The sequence below is a fragment of the Engystomops pustulosus genome, chromosome 3 (genome assembly GCF_040894005.1).
Source record: "Engystomops pustulosus chromosome 3, aEngPut4.maternal, whole genome shotgun sequence".
Taxonomy (NCBI): domain Eukaryota; kingdom Metazoa; phylum Chordata; class Amphibia; order Anura; family Leptodactylidae; genus Engystomops; species Engystomops pustulosus.
Window position 1 is genome coordinate 75197906 of NC_092413.1, and position 19663 is coordinate 75217568.

Genomic DNA, 19663 nt, shown 5'->3' on the forward strand with positions numbered 1-19663 from the left:
GTCAGGCGCGCGCTTCCTAGTGAGCGGGGATGCGCGCAAGCTCGTCCAACAGCAGGAGCGCCGCCAGACAAGCCGGAGCCAGGGACCAGAGGAAGGAACCGTGAGATGTAAGTATAGACCTGGGGGAGCGGGGAGAGCAGCGGCACACAGCAGAGCACGGGTGCACCCACGACCTGCAACATGGATCGTGGGGAAACACGTGCCGTACGCCCGGACTGGGACAGAGGAGCGGACGGGTGCACCCGCGATCCGAGACATGGATCGCAGGGTCACCCGTGACATAAGCTTTGTTAAGTAGCCAGGCTAGTCTCTGAATTAGACCGGAAATTTTTAATTTATGGTTTTCCTCAGTTGAGCTCCTACTAGTAAAAACTTTGTGATAAATTGTTCAAAAAAACCTTTAATAATGCTGTTTGAAAAGAGAATGCACTTTTAATTAAAGCTCAGTTCTATTAAATATCAAATATAAAATAAAGGCAAAATGATAAATACGCTTAAAGCATAACTTTAACATATTTTGTTTCTCCAGAAATGAATAGAGTAGGTGATGAAAGTTTTCTTTGCTTCTTGTTTGAAAGCCTTCACAAGTCCATTTCAGATATAGGAGCCTGAAAATGAACTCTTTCTATCCCTAGAGAATTTTTCACTTGATTCAATCTTGCAAGGAGACAAGAATATCCAAAGACTGTTTAAGTAAAGAGTTAAAGCAAATCTACCATTACCTTAAGTCAAAATTAAACTACACATACCCAACTTTCCTCCTGATCCCAGCGATTGTCTTCTTAAGGTTGCTGTCTCACTGTGCATTCTTGGAGCGTTTTTAAACACACTGAAAATGCATTTGCTTTTGTATATTTACCATGCATTTGGCTGGTTTTAGGCCCGCGGCACACGTGGCGATTTGAACCCATTTTTGAAAAAGCATCCGTTTTTGACCAGTTTTACCACTTATCTTAATAAAAATGGGTCAAAAACACTGATCCGTTTTCAAAAACGCATGCGTTTTTTCATGCATGCTTTTTTAAATGGACTGCTTAACCGGTTAAGGACCGGGCCCTTTCCCGTTTTTTCATTTCCATTTTTCACTCCCCACCTTCAAAAATCTATAACTTTTTTATTTTTACACGTAAAAAGCTGTGTGATGGCTCGTTTTTTGCGTAACAAATTGCACTTCATAGTGATCGCATTGAATATTCCATGCCATGTACTAGGAAGTGGGAAAAAAATTCCAAATGCAGTGAAAATGGCGAAAAAACGCATTTGTGTCGTATTCTTGTGGGCTTGGATATTACAGTTTCACTTCACGCCACAAATGACACATCTAATTTATTCTTTGGGTCAGTATGATTACAGGGATACCAAATTTGTATAGGTTTTATGTTTTCATACATTTACAAAAATTAAAACCTCATGAACAAAATTTTTTTTTACATTTTGCCGTCTTCTTGTGCTTATAACTTTTCCATACTTCGTTGTATGGAGTTGAGGGTGGTGTCATCTTCTGCGACTTTTGATTATGTTTTCAATGATATTATTTTTAGGACTGTACGACCTTTTGATCACTTTTTATAGAATTTTAAATTTTTTTTTAAATGGCAAAAAAGTGCCAGTTTTGACTTTGGACGCGATTTTCCGTTACGGTGTTAAACGCAGTGAAAAAACATTATATTTTGATAGATCAGGCATATTTGGACGCGGCGATACCTAATGTGTTTATGATTTTTACTGTTTATTTATATTTATATCAGTTCTAGGGAAAGGGGGGTGATTTGAATTTTTAGGTTTTTTTATTATAATTTTTTTTAAACTTTTTTTTAATTTTTATTTTTACTATTTTTCAGACTCCCTAGGGTACTTTAACCCTAGGTTGTCTGATCGATCCTACCATATACTGCCATACTACAGTATGGCAGTATATGGGAATTTTACTCCTCATACATTACAATGTGCTGATAGCACATTGTAATGAATGGGTTAACCCGTAGCTACCATGGCGACGGAAAGATGGAGGCACCCATGCGGCCCGCGAGCCCTCTCCATGCATCGGAACGCGAACGCGACCGCCAAACATGCATAAATACATACAATTAAAAATGCACCAAGAATGCTTCAAGAACTGACCAAGAACGCACTGTGTGACAGCACCCTTACTCTTGACACGCTGGAATTGCCTGAAAAAAAAGACTTAAAAAAGCAGGCTTGAGCACTGGGACGTGATGTAAGGCGCTCTGGACTGCTAATTATTTTTGCTGTGATGTCACCCCTCTCTTCTGCATGAGAAAAGCAAGATGGCGGGAGGCCTGACTGCTGGACATTGCATCCCAGCACTGCAGCCTGGTTTTAATAAATCTTTTTTTCAAGTGACCCTGGCGTCAAAATTAAAGACGACAAGCGCCAGGATCAAGATGAAAAGGAGGACAGGTGAGTATGTGTAGTTTAATTTTTATTTAAAGGGAACCTGTCACCAGAGGGCTGTTTAAGGTAGTGCCTAGGTTCCCACTGAAACAGTAAAGCATAATGTAAAACAGTTTTTACAAAATTTCTAACTTTTATGGTTAATTAAATAAATTAGATTAAACGTTACCTGGCTACCTGCCAGCTTTCAGCTTCAAGTCCCAGGGGAATTTAGGTCCATGCAGCTGTGTCAACTCTTTGATTTGATTTTAATTTGCAATTGGAGGATGATGAGTGATTACCTTGAGTGGAGGGGAGCAGACTTAGCTCCCTTAGCGTGGACCACACAACCCTAGGACTTGAAAATTAAAACTGTCAATGAGCAAGGTAAAATCGAATTTATTTAATTAAATAAAAAATAGAGATTCTGTAAACACTATTTGACATTATGCTTTCTGGTGTCTGTGGGAACTTGGGCACTACTAAAAACAGCCCTCTGGTGACAGGTTTGTTTTACGGTACTAGTAGATTTCCTTTAAAGGGAACCTGTCACCACATTTTTCACAAATACAGCTAGTCACAGGTTCCTATTGAGCCCTAGTAACTGACAACCTTCTTTTAGCTAAAAACGGTTTCTCGCAGATCACCATATATTCAACTTTATAATTTTACCTGGTATACCAGGGGAATCTATAGCGAGTTGAAGTGAGCATGGCCTCCTCGCACTGAATGCAGCAGCTCATTCCCATGCTTTCTCAGCATGCAACAGTAATGTCATGTGACAAGGGTTACATCATTAAGGTCCTTTAAACCCTTAAAATTAGTAAATGAAATCACAGCAGCCTGCATGGAGAGGATTAGAAGTGCATGCAGGCATGCTGTGATTTTATGTGGTCAGATACATCCATGGTGTACAGTTTACTAATGTTAGGAGGCTAAAGATGAAGCTGAGATGTCGTCAGCCTGGTCACATGACATTAGGCCACGCACCTCAACTCGCTCTAGATACCTGATTTTATAGAGATGTGAAGAAAAAAATGTTTAGCTTAAATAAGAGTGTCAGTTAGTTAATAGGGTTAGAATCTGCCACTAGCTGTATTTGTGGAAAAAAAGTGGTTACAGGTTCCCTTTAAAGAGTAACTAAACTTTTGGACAAATTTTAATTTTAAATTTACATTTTTTTTAAAAGTATGATTCTTAATAATAAAATATTAATACTTTATTAATTTATTTTGTAGTGTTTCTGTTGTATGTTTTATGAAAGTACACTTTCTGTAAATTTCTTACTTGACTGATTCCTTCTGTTAACTAACTTAGATACAAAGTAGGGGTGTAAGAGTTCTGCTGACAGTTGAACACAAAAAAATGGCCTGCTCTTATATTAAGCAGGGAGATCCCATAGTGGCTGTGTGCAAGGGTATCCTCTCTTAGGAGATGTCGGGCACGTCATGGGGAAATACCATCTTCTGTCCATATATGGTGTTTCTACATCTCTGAGTGCTTTGTCTGACCCAAGGGGGGAGATTTATCAATACAAAGGCTCTTTACAATACAATGTTTTCCTTTGAATAATCTCTGCTTTTCAGAAATATAAAGTGGCGTTGGTTGACCCTTTAATAAATCTCTCTGGGATTTTTAAAAAATAATCACAAAATTATGGCAAGAGGAGTAAAATAATTGCATTAGCACATATGGCAGGAGGGGGCTGGAGTGACCTTGCGACTTTTTTGCCATTATTTAAAAAAACCACAAATCATAAATGTGGCTTTGCATGGCATTTTACTAGCAGTGGTTATATATTTCTGAGTGGCAGGAAAAGGTTCTTGTGATTTTTTGACTCCAGAAAATGACAAAAAAAAACCCTTTTGGATTTTTTTCGCCACTTTTTTATGTTGAAAAGTCGGTGATAAATCTCCTCCAAGGTCTCTAAAGTATGTATTGTTAAATTAATAATTTTTGGGATAAACAGGTCCGGCACTTATCCACTAACTAAGGATTTTATCGAACTAAGACCTGCAGAGTTACCACAGTGTAACACTATGAAAGATCTTATGCAGGTCTTAGATGAAATATTCCCATCGACAACTACTAAGCCCATAACCTAGAGCATTGATGGAGAACCTTTTGGAGACCAAGTGCCCAATTTACAACGAAAACCCACTTTTATGTCGCAAAGTGCCAAAATGACAATTTAGGAGGGATGGTGGTTCTAGACTGAGCAGATTACATCTCGGAAAGTCTTCAGATATTGTCAGATTCACAATACTATAAAAAATTGACCTGTGACCCAAAATTGGAGCATCTCAGCCTCCTGTCTACACTAGTAGACCAAGCCTTTGAACAAGGCATCCTAACGAAAAAAGAAAGAAACTACATCTTATATAGACATCTTACTACAGAAATTCGTTCAAACACTTCCCACCTACCTCAAAGACTCAGCGCAACTTATCACCGAACTGGAACAAATACAATGGCAATCTGATTTCATCCTCATTACCATGGACCATGGTCCCTATACACAAACATTTCGCACACTCTGGGAATCCAGGCAATAAATAAAACAAACCCTCCAAACAGATCCATCATTACCCCCAAACACAGGTCCACTTTCTACTAGAGAGCATCAGATTCATATTGGAGCACAACACATTCGCATTTCAGAAAAATATCTATTCACAAATCAAAGGGACGGCCAAGGGAACTAGATTTGCCCCGAGTTACGCAAATATATTCATGGGGTGCTTTGAACAGACCCACATCATAGGGAACATCACTTTCAATCACCATATCTGCTTCTTCAAAAGATACATTGATGACCTCTTCGTAATTTGGAAGGGGACAGAAACCGAAGCTAGGAATTTTGTGAGGGAAATCAACCAAAACACCTGGGGAATTGAACTCACAGTAAACACATCACTAAAAGAAATTCCTGGATCTTCTAATACAGGTAGACAAACAGGGCTCACAACTAATCACCAAAACCTACTTTAAGAGTGTCGACGTGAACAGTTTTTTGGACTTCTCAAGCTCACATTACAAAAAATGGCTGTGCAACGTCCCATACGGACAATACAAAAGAATCCGCCGAAATTGTACCAACCACAGCACATTCCAAGAACAATCTCAAATTCTCAAAGACAGATTTAGACAAAAGGGCTACCCACCTAAACTACTTAAAAACAACTACCAGAAAGTAAACTGACTGACACAAAAAGATTGCCTTGCCCCACCCGGACAAAAGACAATACCACCTCTCACAAACTCAACTTCGTCACCACATACACCACGGACCACAATCTCATCAGACAGACCCTGAATAAGCATTGGGATATCCTTAAGAAAGACCCACACATCGCACAATTGCTCCCACCCAAACCGCACCTTACTTTTCGTAGGGCCCCCACACTAAAGAATATTCTAGCCCCAACAAAAATACTCACAGAAAAGAACAAACTGCAACTTTCCCTCTTTCTAGAAATCAAAGGCTGCTACAAATGCAGCAAAGACAGGTGTAAAACCTGCGAAATTATATGCAACAAAACGAAGGAGCTTAAGGCAAAATCTACTGGTGAATTGTTCAAGATACATTCATTTATAAACTGCAGTTCAGACTACATCATCTATGTCCTGGAATGTCCATGTACCTTACAATATGTAGGACGCACCATTCAAAGCGCAGGAGTAAAATCAAATCTGGGTTCCCTCTACATAGTGTATCCCGACACTTTGCGTCTTATCATAACAAAGATCCATCTTTACTCAAATTAATCCCGATTGAACAAATCCCGGACTCACATCCTGATAGACTCAATCAACTGATCCGCAGAGAGAATTTTTGGATTTTTAAACTTAATACCCTAACCCCTAACGGCCTGAATGAGATGATTGAACGAACATAAAGGGAAACAAATGCTCTCATCCCGTACCAATGTTTAGCACTTTAACATATCTCTCCCCTTACTTCCCCAATTCAGTTCCACTATTGCTCTCTCCAAGTAATGTATGTATAATCATTGTACTTATTACTAGATTAAAGCATGTTCCCATATATTATATAAATGTATATATATACTTTTTTATAATCTTTGTATATGTTGTATATATTATTTCTGCTTTTATTTCATTCTTTCACATTTCACATAACACAATTGTCAGACCATCCATATATATATCCCCCAATCCACTCCATACAGTAAATTCATTTAACATGCCTTGTACACTCCCATCATATCCCACCCCATGTCTCAAACTAATTGCTCTCCCCATTCATTACCAATATACCCACTCTCTAATCTAATACCGACACCCCCACACAAATCCAGCAAAACCACACACATTCTTCTTCCTCCCCGTTCCCCTGAGCGACACACACACCTACTGTGCATGCGCGCAGTTTCATTTTCTTCTCCGCGCGCATAAAAGCGCCCCTGTACTACACAGGACGCTTATATCGAACGCAGCACGCCAGACAGCTTCCCGACCCCGGACAGAGTAAGTACCCCCACTAAGACGCCACCATCTAGGGGCATCTAACAGCCCCTCATCTAATGGATCCCCATTTCTTCATATCTATCTTATCCAGCCCCGTGGGACATTTCAAACAGCCACCTGACGGCAGTCCGCTAGCGCTCAATCCCCTAAGGCAGTGGTGGCGAACCTATGGCACGGGTGCCAGAGGGGGCACTCAAAGACCTTTCTGCGGGCACTCAGGCCATCGTCCAAGGGCAGAGTTCACCAAACACTGAATCTTCCTGCTGTCGCAGGCAACTTAAGAGATGCTGCTCTCTTTATTGGCTGTTTGGAACTGTGGGGAAAGTAAGAAGAGTAAGAACTGTATTATCTTTGGAGGTCCTCCTGCTGGACCACCATTCTTCCTCAACAGAAAGACCCTCTAGAGAACTTACAACGATAGTCTGAATTTGCCCTACTGTCATCTGTCTTGGCGGCCTCAAGGGGGCAATACAATTGAAAGATGTGGAAGAACAGGCAGCAATAAGTTACTGTACAAAAATCCATGCTGGCACTTGACGGTAAATAAGTGGATTTTGGTTGTAGTTTGGGCACTCGGTCTGTAAAAGGTTCGCCATCACTGCCCTAAGCTAACATAATCTACTCACACATTACATGCATACACATTCTACCATACCCCAATTATCGCCTACCCATGTGTCTTCAGATAAACATACCTTATATTCTCTTTCACTTAGTTTTTTTCCCCTACACATTGTTCTCATCCCATGATATCCTGTGTCCTACCCAGACATTTATACACCGACCTTTTGTGCATTCAACTTTATTTACATATATCCTTACTCTATACTATTATGAAAATGTTTATCATTTATCTATTTATTTATGTAGTCCTGGTCCATTGAGATAATAATGCATTCATTTATCCATCTATTTATTTATATACCTTTTTAACACCAGAACTCAATTATGCTATTTTACCTTAATTGTGTGTCTATAGAGCTATTACATCCACACAAGCATAGGCATTTTATTGACTTTTTACTCTACCCTATTGTATTTTTATACTCGCCCATTAATTTTATCCAGCATTTGTTACGGACCTGATGAAGGGGGTGGACCACCCCCAAAACGCGTAGTCCACTATCTACACAAATAAAATATTTTTCTAACCAAAGCAATTCGTGTCGAATCAACTATATATCGGACAGTGCGTCTAACAACAACCCGGTTTTTTACCTACCATTTACGTGTAAAATGACAATTTAAGCAGTAACTTATTGGTCCATGCTGTATCACAGGTTTTAATTGTATTGGCATCCTGAGTTCACCAATACAATAGAAAGATGATGGATACATTTGGATTGTAGCTTCCCTCAATGGTTCCCTGAAGAAGAAGGATCAGGGGACCCAGAGCAGGAGCTCCAATGACAATCCATCTCTATCCACACCTTTTTGCTTCTCCTGTAGTCCTGGTAACCAAATAGCGCTGAACATGGCATGTCCTGGGCTGTATTGAGTCCTTGAGTCCTAGCTGGGAAACTCTGTGTTGGGGTGAAATCCTGGGTGCCCACAGAAAGGGCTCTGAGTGCCCCCGTGCCATAGGTTCGCCACCACTGACCTAGAGGATAAGTGCACTGTATTGTTTCTCTATGGCATAATAGAAAGTAGAGATTGTGAGTTCAAGACAATTCCAACACAAAAATTATTAATTAGATAACAATTTTGAGACCCTGTGTCAGGAGAAGGCCACACCATAAGGACAAATAGTATTTCTTAAGGACAAGCCTGACATTTCCAAAAGGAGGATTGCCTTGCACACACCTACCTGGCTTGATATCAGAGCAGAGCATGTGTCCAACTGTCAGAAGAGCCAGTACACCCCTACTGTATTAGTAACAGCAGAAACCAGTAAAGCAAGAAATTTACATAAAATGCAATTTTATAAAACATACAACAGAAACAACAACAATAATAATAATAGTTCTTTATTTAAATATAGCGCAGATTATGCAGCACTAGACAGAGCTTGTCAAATCGGTCGCTGTCCCCAATGGGGCTTACAATCTAATCAACTTACCAGTTTGTTTTTGGAACAATACAAAATAAATGAATAAATTATATAAACAATTTTTATTACAAGGACTCATACTTTACAAAAAAAAAGTTTGAAAGTTTAATTACGCTTTAAGTCATTAAAACAATTATTAGGTTCTACCTTTCAGTGTGAGTTGGGAACAGAAAGCTGATTTATACAATCTACTAAAATTAAGAAAAAAGAAGAAGGAGATAGGAACATTTTTGTTAAATAAAGTAAATTACAAAGTTCCTTATTATCTGCCCTACTAAAGGAAATCAACTCAAGAATCAAATCAAAATCAAGAATTATAAACCAGTGGCACTAACTCATAGATTCAGACACTGTGACTTTGGTAAACTTTTTATGTTTGCAAATCCTTGGCCTCCCTTCTTCTAAATTCAACTTTTAACATTATGCTAATAAACCAGATTAGCTGGCTCTGGGGTGTGTTTACCAGAAGACCCCTATGTTGTAGCTGCAAAGGCCGAACACTTCATCCATCCCACTGTGTACCCTCTGCTGTCATGATCAGGAAGATGGAGGACAGCCTAGTTGGAGTTGAAACAGCTGGTTAATGCTACTGCAATGCAACCGCTTATATCACATAATGTTAATAGATTATTTTAGAAGGAAGGAGGCCATGGATACTAAATATAATAAGTTTACCACAGTCACAAGTAAGTTTCCATGGTTTATCATGCTTGATTTTGATGGTAGATTCCTTGTTACCCATATGCTCTAGATCAAATACATATTTTGTATTATGTACTATACAAAATAGATTACAGTTTTACTAAATTACTATAGACGTTCCCAAACTAATGGAAATCACAATAGTCACACTGTTTAACAGGCTGCATAACTGCTGAGGAATGAGTAAAACATGGGTAATTTCAGACGTTGTTGGTCCTTGCGACACCAGCCAATAACTGTTCCTTCACTGTTCGCTGTGTAGAGATGATGGCCATCATAGGAAAAAGTAAGGCTGAAAAAAATATTATGTTGTATTGAAAAAGCAATGACAAGATGCCATATTTTATTTTTACTTTTCAAATGATCCATTTATATAGAAAAGACAATAATTCAATAACTTTTCAGAAACCTAAATATGGAAATTTTAAAAATTACAGGTAGCAAACAAAATAGTAATGTCTAAAGAAACTGTCAGCAATGTTACAAACATGGACCTTGGTGTCTAAAGGGCTACAGGGGTATTCTGGGAATATGAACGTCTGATACAAAAACCTATAATGCTATAAATAAATGACTATAACAAAACTCAATGTCATTAGTCACAAAATGGAGCTTAAATGGTTTAATTTTATGATTCACAAAATGTTATTGCATCTCTAAAGTATGCAGAGTTATCACCAAGATGGCCGCCACTTAAAAGTCCCATGATCCTTTAGTAACTCCTCCTACATCTTATGCTCCCAGTGATGATCTAACAGACTTTCTTGCTCTGTTACCACAGTAATGATGTGTGTAGCCATACTGGATGCACTGCAACCAACTGACTACAGCCAAACATAGTGGTGATCACAAGACTAACCCAGGCAGTTGTAAGACATGTGATGTGGACATGCGACCAGTGGCCTTCTTCTATCCTGTGTCTGCTCCGCACACGGAAAAATCAAAGGACTGATTAACCCCTTAGTGACCAAGCTCATTTAACCCTTGATGACCAAGACCTATTTTTCAAAACCAGCATGTGTCACTTAATCCGGTTATAACTTTAGAACGCTTTAACTTACCCAAGTGTTTTTACATTTGTTTCCATTACATTTTGTACTTCAAAATAGTGGGAAATTTTGGTTGCTATATTTGACATTTATTTAGAAAAAAAATGCTATTTAAAACTTCGAAATATTCTGGTTTTCAAACTGATAGTAACTAATTTGGGTAGTAAGACCAACTCACATTTACCGTATCTCAACTTTGTGTTGGCGTCATTTTATAAGTGTCCTTTTGTTTTATTAAAATGCTAGAAAGATCACAAATCGAACAGCATTCTCTGAAATAAATTTTTTTTTTTTAGAATCAATTATTTTAGGGCCATTTCATTTCTATAGGGGTTTTATTAGTTCTGTTAATAGAAATCCCCCACATATCATCCGTTCTATTAACTTCACCCCTGAAACTATTCAAAACAGCAGGTAGGAAGCTTGTTAACCCTTTATGTATTTTGCAGAAATTCAAACAAAATGAAGGTTTGATTTGGAATTCATTAAAGGGGTTGTCCACTTTCAGCAAATATTTGATATGGTTTGTGGAAAAGTTATACAAGTTTCCAAATTTTCAGCAAATATCTGATTTTCTCATAAATAAATGCAAAACATACCAAAGTTTTTCAACTAACATGAAGTACAATGTGTCCCGAGAAATTTTTTTAAAAAAATCCCTTGGATATGTTAAAGCATTTCAAAGTTATAACCATTTATAGTAACACAGGGCAGATTTGAAAAAATGGGCTGTGTCAGGAAGGTGAAAAGTGGCTTCGGCGTTAAATCTTTAATTTTTCCCCTTTTTCATGGCAACCTTTTGTGTCCTGATGCTTCTGTATTCCATGAGGTTTAGATTTTCCAAGTTTTGTCTTTAAATTTTCCCATTACAAAGTATAAATTGGTGGAACTTCAGGAGCTCATGTTCGTTGCTGCTTACTCTTTGAAGGTCTCTGTCGGCGGTGGTGGTCCCACTGAACCTCTGTGTGCGATGACATAAGCCGATATGTCAGGGTACCACCAGGTCACTCCACAGGAGCAAATTTGCTTGTGGTAGTGGCCAAGATGAGGTACAAAAATGGCAGGCGGAATCAGAGTCATAGTCAGGACTGGAAGTCAGGACAAGCAGCACAGCATTAGAGTCGGGGACGTACCAAAGGCAGAGGCAGGGTAGCAGAGAATCGAGGTTAGGAATGGAAGCAGAGGTCACAACACATAATTGCAAGAGTCTCATAACATGCTTTCTCTCAGGCACAAAGATCTGGCAGGGGTCAAAAGAAGGGGTAGTGCTATATAGCAAGGCAGCGGCCAGCCTAATTAGCGATTTAAATCTCACATAGCCGGTGCGCAATGCTGCGGAAGCATGCCGGACCGCAGGAGCCATCGCTGTAGTCCCCACGCCGCGGCACCCCCACACAGAGGCACACAGGTGCACCTGCAACCCAAGACATTGGTTGCAGGAGCACCCGTGACAGTCTGTCTATCTATCTGAGATGAGTAGTTAAGCTGAGTGTGTGGAGTATGGAGAAGTCTCCAAGATGCCCCCTGTTTTCTATATATAAATATGTACTTTAGTTTTTTTAGCAGGTTGGATGAACAAACTATTCTATCATTTTCTTAAGGGTTTTCATTGTGAATGATCTTCACCGTGTTCCTTTCTTCATACAGTACAAAAAATACTTGAAACCACTGTGTAATCCAATCCAATACTTTATATAAATCTTAGGATGACAAACATAGACATAGGCGACCGATCGTGTCTAGTGTTAGCTCTATCCTTCAGCCCCTCTCAATTTACGTCGATTCCTTTCTGCAGAAGATTGTCACGAAACTACCGAACTGTCTTAAAGACACTAATGTGTTTATGTCCAGAATAGATAAAGTTAATTGGTCCGAGGTTTCGTGGCTTTGTACACTCGACATCAAGAGTCTGTACACGAATATCCCGTATGAGGAAGACACGAGAGCAGTGCTTGAAGCACTCAAGAAAGAGGCGTCTTTGAATAATCGGGACATTAAATTTATTATGGTTCTGCTTGATGTGATCCTAAAGAAAAATTATATTAGGTTCGGCGATGATTATTACTTGCAGCTGCAAGGATCCTCTATGGGGGCCCCTGTGGCTCCAAGTTACGACAATATTTTTATGGCATTTTTCGAAAATGAATTTGTTTACACTAGCCGCTGGTCTAACTCCATTGTAACGTGGACCAGATATGTGGACGATGTCTTCTTATTATGGAATGGGTCTGAGCATAATCTTGATGAATTTGCTATCTAAATCAGTGTCATACCCTCATTAAGTTTTCCGCTGAAAAGAACACTCAAATACTACATTATTTAGATGTGGAAATTAAAAAAACTCAAGATCACATTGCGACCACTTTGTTCACAAAAGAAACTGATCGTAATAACTTATTAAAATAAGTTATCATACACCCAAACATTTAAAGGGATTCCGAAAAGTCAGTTCGTGCGGATTTGCAGGAAGGACCAGGAATATAATATTCAAAAAGATAAATTGATCGATAAATTTGTTAATCGGGGGTACCCAAAAGATGAAGTGGAAAAAGTGGGACGTGAAGTTTCAGAACTACCTAGAGAGAGTGTTAGAGCAGCCAGACCTAAAAAAGTGGGAGACCGAATCACCTATCTTTCCCAATATGACAAACACGCTAATTTAATTAAAAAAACAATTCTAAAAAATTGGAATATCCTTTCCCACGATCCTAAATATGGGCTACTGTTTAAAGATCGCCCCAAGTTTACTTATAAAAAGGGACGGTCAGTCGCTAATGAATTAGTGAGATCTGACATTACTGTCAAGAAAAAGTCAAGGCAAACGTTTCTTGCATCTAAGAGGAACGGCATTACCTAGCTTGCGGAAATTGTTCTAATATTATTAAAGGGGATTTCGTTAACCACCCTATGAGAGGACATAAAATTCAACTAAAAGGGTTCTTCATCTGTAATACCAAAGCAGTTGTGTACATGTTAAAGTGCCCATGTGGACTTGCATACGTGGGTCAAACTAGCAGAGCCATTCGTGTTAGACTTAATGAACACAAGTCTCTCATTAGACAATATCTCAATAAAACAGAGGAAGAACTAATGGCCAGTAATGAAAAGGTTAAACAGGAAACGGGTGTTGCTAGGCACTTTCGAGAAAACAAACACCAAGTGAGCGGTTTGCGGTGGTTAATTTTGGAAGAGGTCACACAAGATAATGATTGGGGTTTAAATAAAAAACTCCTACAACGAGAGGTATTTTGGATTACCAAGTTAGATACATTACAACCCCATGGGTTGAATGAACAATGTTGCTTCAGTGCATTTTTATAGGAGGTTCTTTGTACATTTTTCACGTTGTCTTTTTCGTATATTATATGTAATTGCTGTACTATTGTTGTTATAGGGTTTGTTTGAATATTGTATTGTAATAACACTCCGTATGTATTTAAACCCTCACCTGACCGGCACTACGCATGTCTGAGGAAGGAGGGATTACCTCTGAAACGTCATAGGACACACCGGGCGTTCAGCGTCTCAGTGAACCAGGTTAACATAGCGTGGACTTTTAATTGTGGACTTCAGCATATTGAGCCAGAAACTGGTAAAGTATTTATATGCCTTATGTCTATGTTTGTCATCCTAAGATTTATATAAAGTATTGGATTACACAGTGGTTTCAAGTATTGTTTGTACAGATTGCTCGATTGCGGCGAGGAGAGCCCGCGAACTTGACCGGTGTACACACTATGTTGTAAGGGGCTTAATTGCTTTTTGTTGCCTTTCTTCATACATGCCTTTATAGATGCAGTTCTTTTTGAAAAGGGATCTATTCTTGTTTATATTATGATAAAATACTTTTATTAGGTATTTTGATTTCCTATGTACTATCTTTCTCTTTAGCCTGGCTCTGTACTACATATTTCTCTGTGCTGTGCTGATTTGTTCTATGATCTGTAGAGTTGTTTTTAGATACTGACTGAATGTTAGGAAGAACTGCTGCTCTCACCTTAAAGGGGAGGAAGGCGCGGAAGGTCACGTAACAGTGCTGTGTGTGGCTGAGATGAATAGCAGAGAAGAGTGTGTTGCTCTGTTAATGAAGAATTCTCCTACATAGAATAGTAAGGTACAAGATCTCCCCTGTCAGTCTCCCACCCCAGTATGCTATTCTACAGAACAGTCTGTCTCTCTGTAATTTATACTGTGTCACACACTCCTTTGCAACTCTTTTCCCACCTTCTACTCTTGTGGCACTTCATGTACATGCAGAGAAGATATTGCAAAATTCACCCCATCGGTCCTGACTGGGCTTATGAGGCAGCTGGATTCTCAAGGACAGGAGTGGCTTGTAGTATGGCCTAGCCCCCGTTAATGTACGGTGTCTTCGTCCAGGAGAACATGCTTTGTCCATACCCATCTGGGCCAATGGGGGGGGGGAATGTAAGAAGTGGGAGAGGCCACAGAATAATGAAGGGATCCCCTGGAGCACTCCCAATGTGTGTGGTAATAGACCCTGAGCAGATGGTGACAGGGTGGCCCATGGTATTGGTGACAGCAGGCAAGGGATCACACATGGAGACATAAATCTTGAACACAAACTCACAAACTCTTTAATGGTATACAGTCCAACAAAGCAGCAGGTAACAGGCTGTTCCTCATTGCAGGCACACCCAAGGCAGTGGAATTGGTTGGCAGTGGTCAGGGGGCTGGTTAGTAGGGCAGCAAGGTGTCAGCCTCTGTGGTATTAGCACATAGAGATGCAGGCTAACCACACTAGCTTAGAATACTGACTTCTGACCCAGAAGTAATATGCTTGTACTTACTCATTTGCAGAAGCTCACTGCAAAGCATGCTGAGTTTGCTCATCCAACAGCCTGGGGCTGCAAAAAGGAACACTACATTCCTAGTGACAGGTTCGCTTTCAATTTTACAGAAGTAGAATACCTAGGATCAACATGGGAAGGCTGGCCAGACCCTCCAGCTGAGCTGACAAGTGGAGCTAATTTTAAGTAATGACTCGTGCTCACAAAGCACAGTCATTACGTTACAGTTTTACTGCTGCATATTACTATGTATTTCATGCTCCATGTTCCTACATGTGAAAAAAGCTGCCAGGCTAGTCTTTACATACATCCTGTCTATCCACCGTTTTTAGTAGAGGTGAGATAATGTGAGGGCCACCTTGATTTAACTCAGCTCCTGAGATAGATACAGGAAGAGGTTAGACTTCACCCACTTCACTACTGGTGAGAAATATTTTTGACAAACAGCTTAAGAACAGAAAATGCTGCAAAATGCCACAAAAAATGGCAAAGAACACAATATAGACATAATTATGTTTGCTTCAAAGGCATAATACATACCACCACAGTTTGTTAAAAATTATTATAACATCCAAGATGCACTTTAATTTACCTTACTATTGGCTTATTTGATTTTGGGAACGTGATTTCGCGAACTGGCTTCAAATCCCACGTACTCCATAACCTGCAAAGAGAGTCAAGCACCTATTTAGCTTGTGGATTCAATTGTAAATATCATGGAAATTGAAAAAAGATGGGAAGAAAAAAATCTATGCCTGATAACACTGTGCATTTTTTAAAGTACATGTCACCTAGCCCACCAACCCATTCAATGTGCCCCTCTGAGGACCTGGCCAAGATTCAATTATTTTAGAGGACAATTCATTTTTATAAAGGTTTTCAAAGTTTTAATTATTAAAAAGTCCTCAAAAATCAACCCATTTTAAAAACTGGATCCCTAAAACTATTTAAAACAGCCTTTGGTAAATTTGTTAACCCTTTAAGCATCTCACAAGAAACAAAATGTAGGTTCTATTAGTAATTTTTTAATTTTAACAATTAAAAAATCCTAAAACTTACAAGTTCATGCAGGATTAAATGAGAAAACACATCTCAGATTTGTTGGGTAGTTTCTTACGTAGAGCAAAACCCCACATGTTAATATAAGCTAATTTAGGGGCCTACAGCAGAGCACAGAGCAGAAGGATGGCCATTGAGCTTTTGGAGGGCAGATTGTGTTGACATGGTTTTTGGGTGCCATTTTGCATTTGAAAAATTGCTAAGGTATCAGAATGGTGACCCATATCCCCCACAAACTATATTATTTTGGAAACTACACAACTCAGCGAACCCATCATTATCAAGGCTTATATTAAGCTTTTTTTATCACCACAGATGTTTAAAAGATAATATTTACTTTGACTTGTATAAGTGAATATCTTTTCTCCTCGCTTTGGCCCCTAAATTTTTATTTTTAGAAGATGTTAAAGAAGAAAAATCTGTACATAGATTGTTACCCAGTTCCTGTAGAATGCAGAATACCCAACACGTGATCACTGCTCTAGGGGCGTACAAATATCAGGTGCTATGTCACATTTGCTGCCTCCTAACTTACAGTAGTAGGAAAGTAAGAGCCTCAAGACTCATTTTGAAAACTAGACCCCTTAAGGAATACAGTTGCAATACACTGTTTAACTTTACATTTTTATGGGGGGGGAAATCTTTTCTATCATTGTTTTTTTTTTTTTGCTGTTTTTTTTATGCCAACGATATCACATTTATAGAGCTTTTTCATGTTTTTTCGGAGAGAAAAATACCTTCATTTTGCATTGCAGTCTTCTAAGAGGCATAACATTTTTATTTATTTTTGTTGATTGAGCTGTTATAGGGCTTATTTTTTGTGGGAACTGTTTTACTTTTTATTAGTATCACGATGGGCTAGATGTGATTTTCTGTTAAATTTTTATGCAAAAACTGTGAGTGTATAGAACAAAAATAACCGATGGCGTACGGTTGTGAGGTTAATTTTTATTGCTTTTTAACAAATTAATAGTAAAAAAATATTTAAATTGATGATTAAAAAATTACAATGTTTAGGAGACGTGTTTCGTAGCCCGTACTGGGCTTGCCAACAGTCAATACACTTCCACTTGTTAAAAACCTTTTTTGACGCAAACAACAAAAATGGCGCATGTTCATGATGTCATATGACTTTGGACATCTACACTTCAAATTTGCATGTGAACATTACAATTACATTACATTTTTATTATTATGTGAGAGACAGTAGCTTTTTTCTGTCAATAATCCAATTTTTTTATATAACTCACATGAGATGAGCCGAAGTTCCCAGCGTTGCCCGGGATATTAAATAACTGCTCTTAGCTACAACAAAATAGAAAACAAATGATAAATTTAACCCCTAGGGGACTCAGCATCTTTTGGCCTAAAGGACGCGGCCCCATTTTTCAAATCTGGCCTGTGTCACTATAAGTGGTTATAGCGTGGGAACGCTATGAGATATCCAGGGGATTTTGAGATTGTTTTCTCGTGACACATTGTACTTCAAATTAGTTTAAAAATTTGGATGAAATCTTTTGCGTTTAGTTATGAAAAAAAACTAAATTTGGCAAAAATTTTGAAAAATTCTTTATTTTCAACGTTCTAAATTCTCTACTTTTGATGCAGATAGTCAAAGCACCCAAATAAATTCATAACTTACATTTCCTAAATGTCTGCTTTATGTTGGCATGGTTTTTTAAGATTCCACATATTTTACTAGAATGATATGAGGCTCAGAATTTGGGTGCCATTTTTCACATTTTTTGTAAAATCGCCAAAACCTGTACTTAGATGGACCTGCTCAACTTCTAATTGACACTGAGAGGCCTAAATAATAGCGAGACTCATAAATTACCCCATTGTGGAAACTACACCCCTCAACGTATGAAAAACTACTTTTAAGAAGTTTGTTAACCCTTTACGTGTTTTATAGGGGTTAAAACAAAACGGAGGTGGAGTCTGCAAATTGTAATATTTTTTCACAATACACTCATTTTGGGTGGAAAATTAAACATTTAAAATGGATTAAATTAAAAAAGGCTCCACAAAGTTTGATACCCAATTTCTCCCGAGTACATGGATACCCCATATGTGCTGGTAACCTGCTGTATGGGCGCACGGCCGGGCATAGAAGGGAAGGAGGCGCCATCCAAATCAGATTTGCTATGTCACATTGTACAGGCTATAATTTTTTTCTTTTTTTTTTAATGAGGACCTATAGGGGCTTATTACTTTTGCCACATGAGATTCACTTTTCTGGTATGTAATTTTGGGGCATCTACAGCTAATTGGTGAGATTTAATTAACTCTTTGTTGGTGGAGGAAATGAAAATCATCAATTTTTAGGAAAATTTTTATGTGTTTTTTTTTTGGCCGTTAACCATACCATAAAAATAGTATATTATTTTTATTCTATGGGTCGCCACGATTATGAAAATACTTCATTTATATATATTTTTTATTTTTTACCATTTTTACTGAATAAAAAGTAATTTGGCAAAATTGTTGTTAATTTTAGCATCACCGTCTTTCATATGTATAACTTTTTTATTTTTCACCTCACAAATCTGTTTAAGGGCTTATTTTTTGCAAGAAGGATTGTTCTTTTTAGTGGTCTTATTTTAGATTGCGTAACTTTTTAAAATCACTTTTTTTTAGAGCATTTTTAAAGAGCATTAATAAAAAATCATCTTTTTCAGAGAGAGTTTTTTTAGGTTGTTTTTTTACGGGGTTCACTTTGCGGATCTAATAACAATTCTGTTTTATTATACAGATTGTTACGGACGCAGGGATACCAAATATGTGGGGGTTTTGTGTATTTTATTCAATTGTACTGAATAAAAACTAATTTGGAGAAAATCTTATTCATTTTAGCATCACCATCTTTTTATATGCATAACTTTTTCATTTTTTGGCTGACAAATCTTGTTAGGGGCTTATTTTTTGTGAGAACAGTTGTTCTTTTTAGTGGGCTTATTTTAGAGTGCATAAAATTTTTTAAATCACTTTTTAGAGCATTTTTTATAGGGTATTAATTAAAAATTATCTTTTTTCGGAACGTTTTTTTGCGTTTTTTTCCTCCGGCGTTTACCGTGCGGGTCCAGTAACAACTCTGTTTTATTATG

General features: G+C 38.2%; 1 protein-coding gene across 3 annotated transcripts in view; it reads right to left on the minus strand.

The window, feature by feature from the left end:
• Positions 1-412: 412 nt before the first annotated feature.
• The window catches only part of LYST (lysosomal trafficking regulator), a 511246-nt gene continuing 491995 nt past the window's right edge, over positions 413-19663 (minus strand). For all 3 annotated transcript variants that reach the window (XM_072141114.1, XM_072141113.1, XM_072141115.1), the window contains exons 50-51: positions 16090-16161; positions 413-9929 (exon numbers count right to left, since the gene is read on the minus strand). In XM_072141114.1, coding sequence (XP_071997215.1) covers positions 9791-9929; positions 16090-16161 — 211 coding nt within the window. In that variant the 3' untranslated portion in view covers positions 413-9790. The remainder of the gene's footprint in view (positions 9930-16089; positions 16162-19663) is intronic.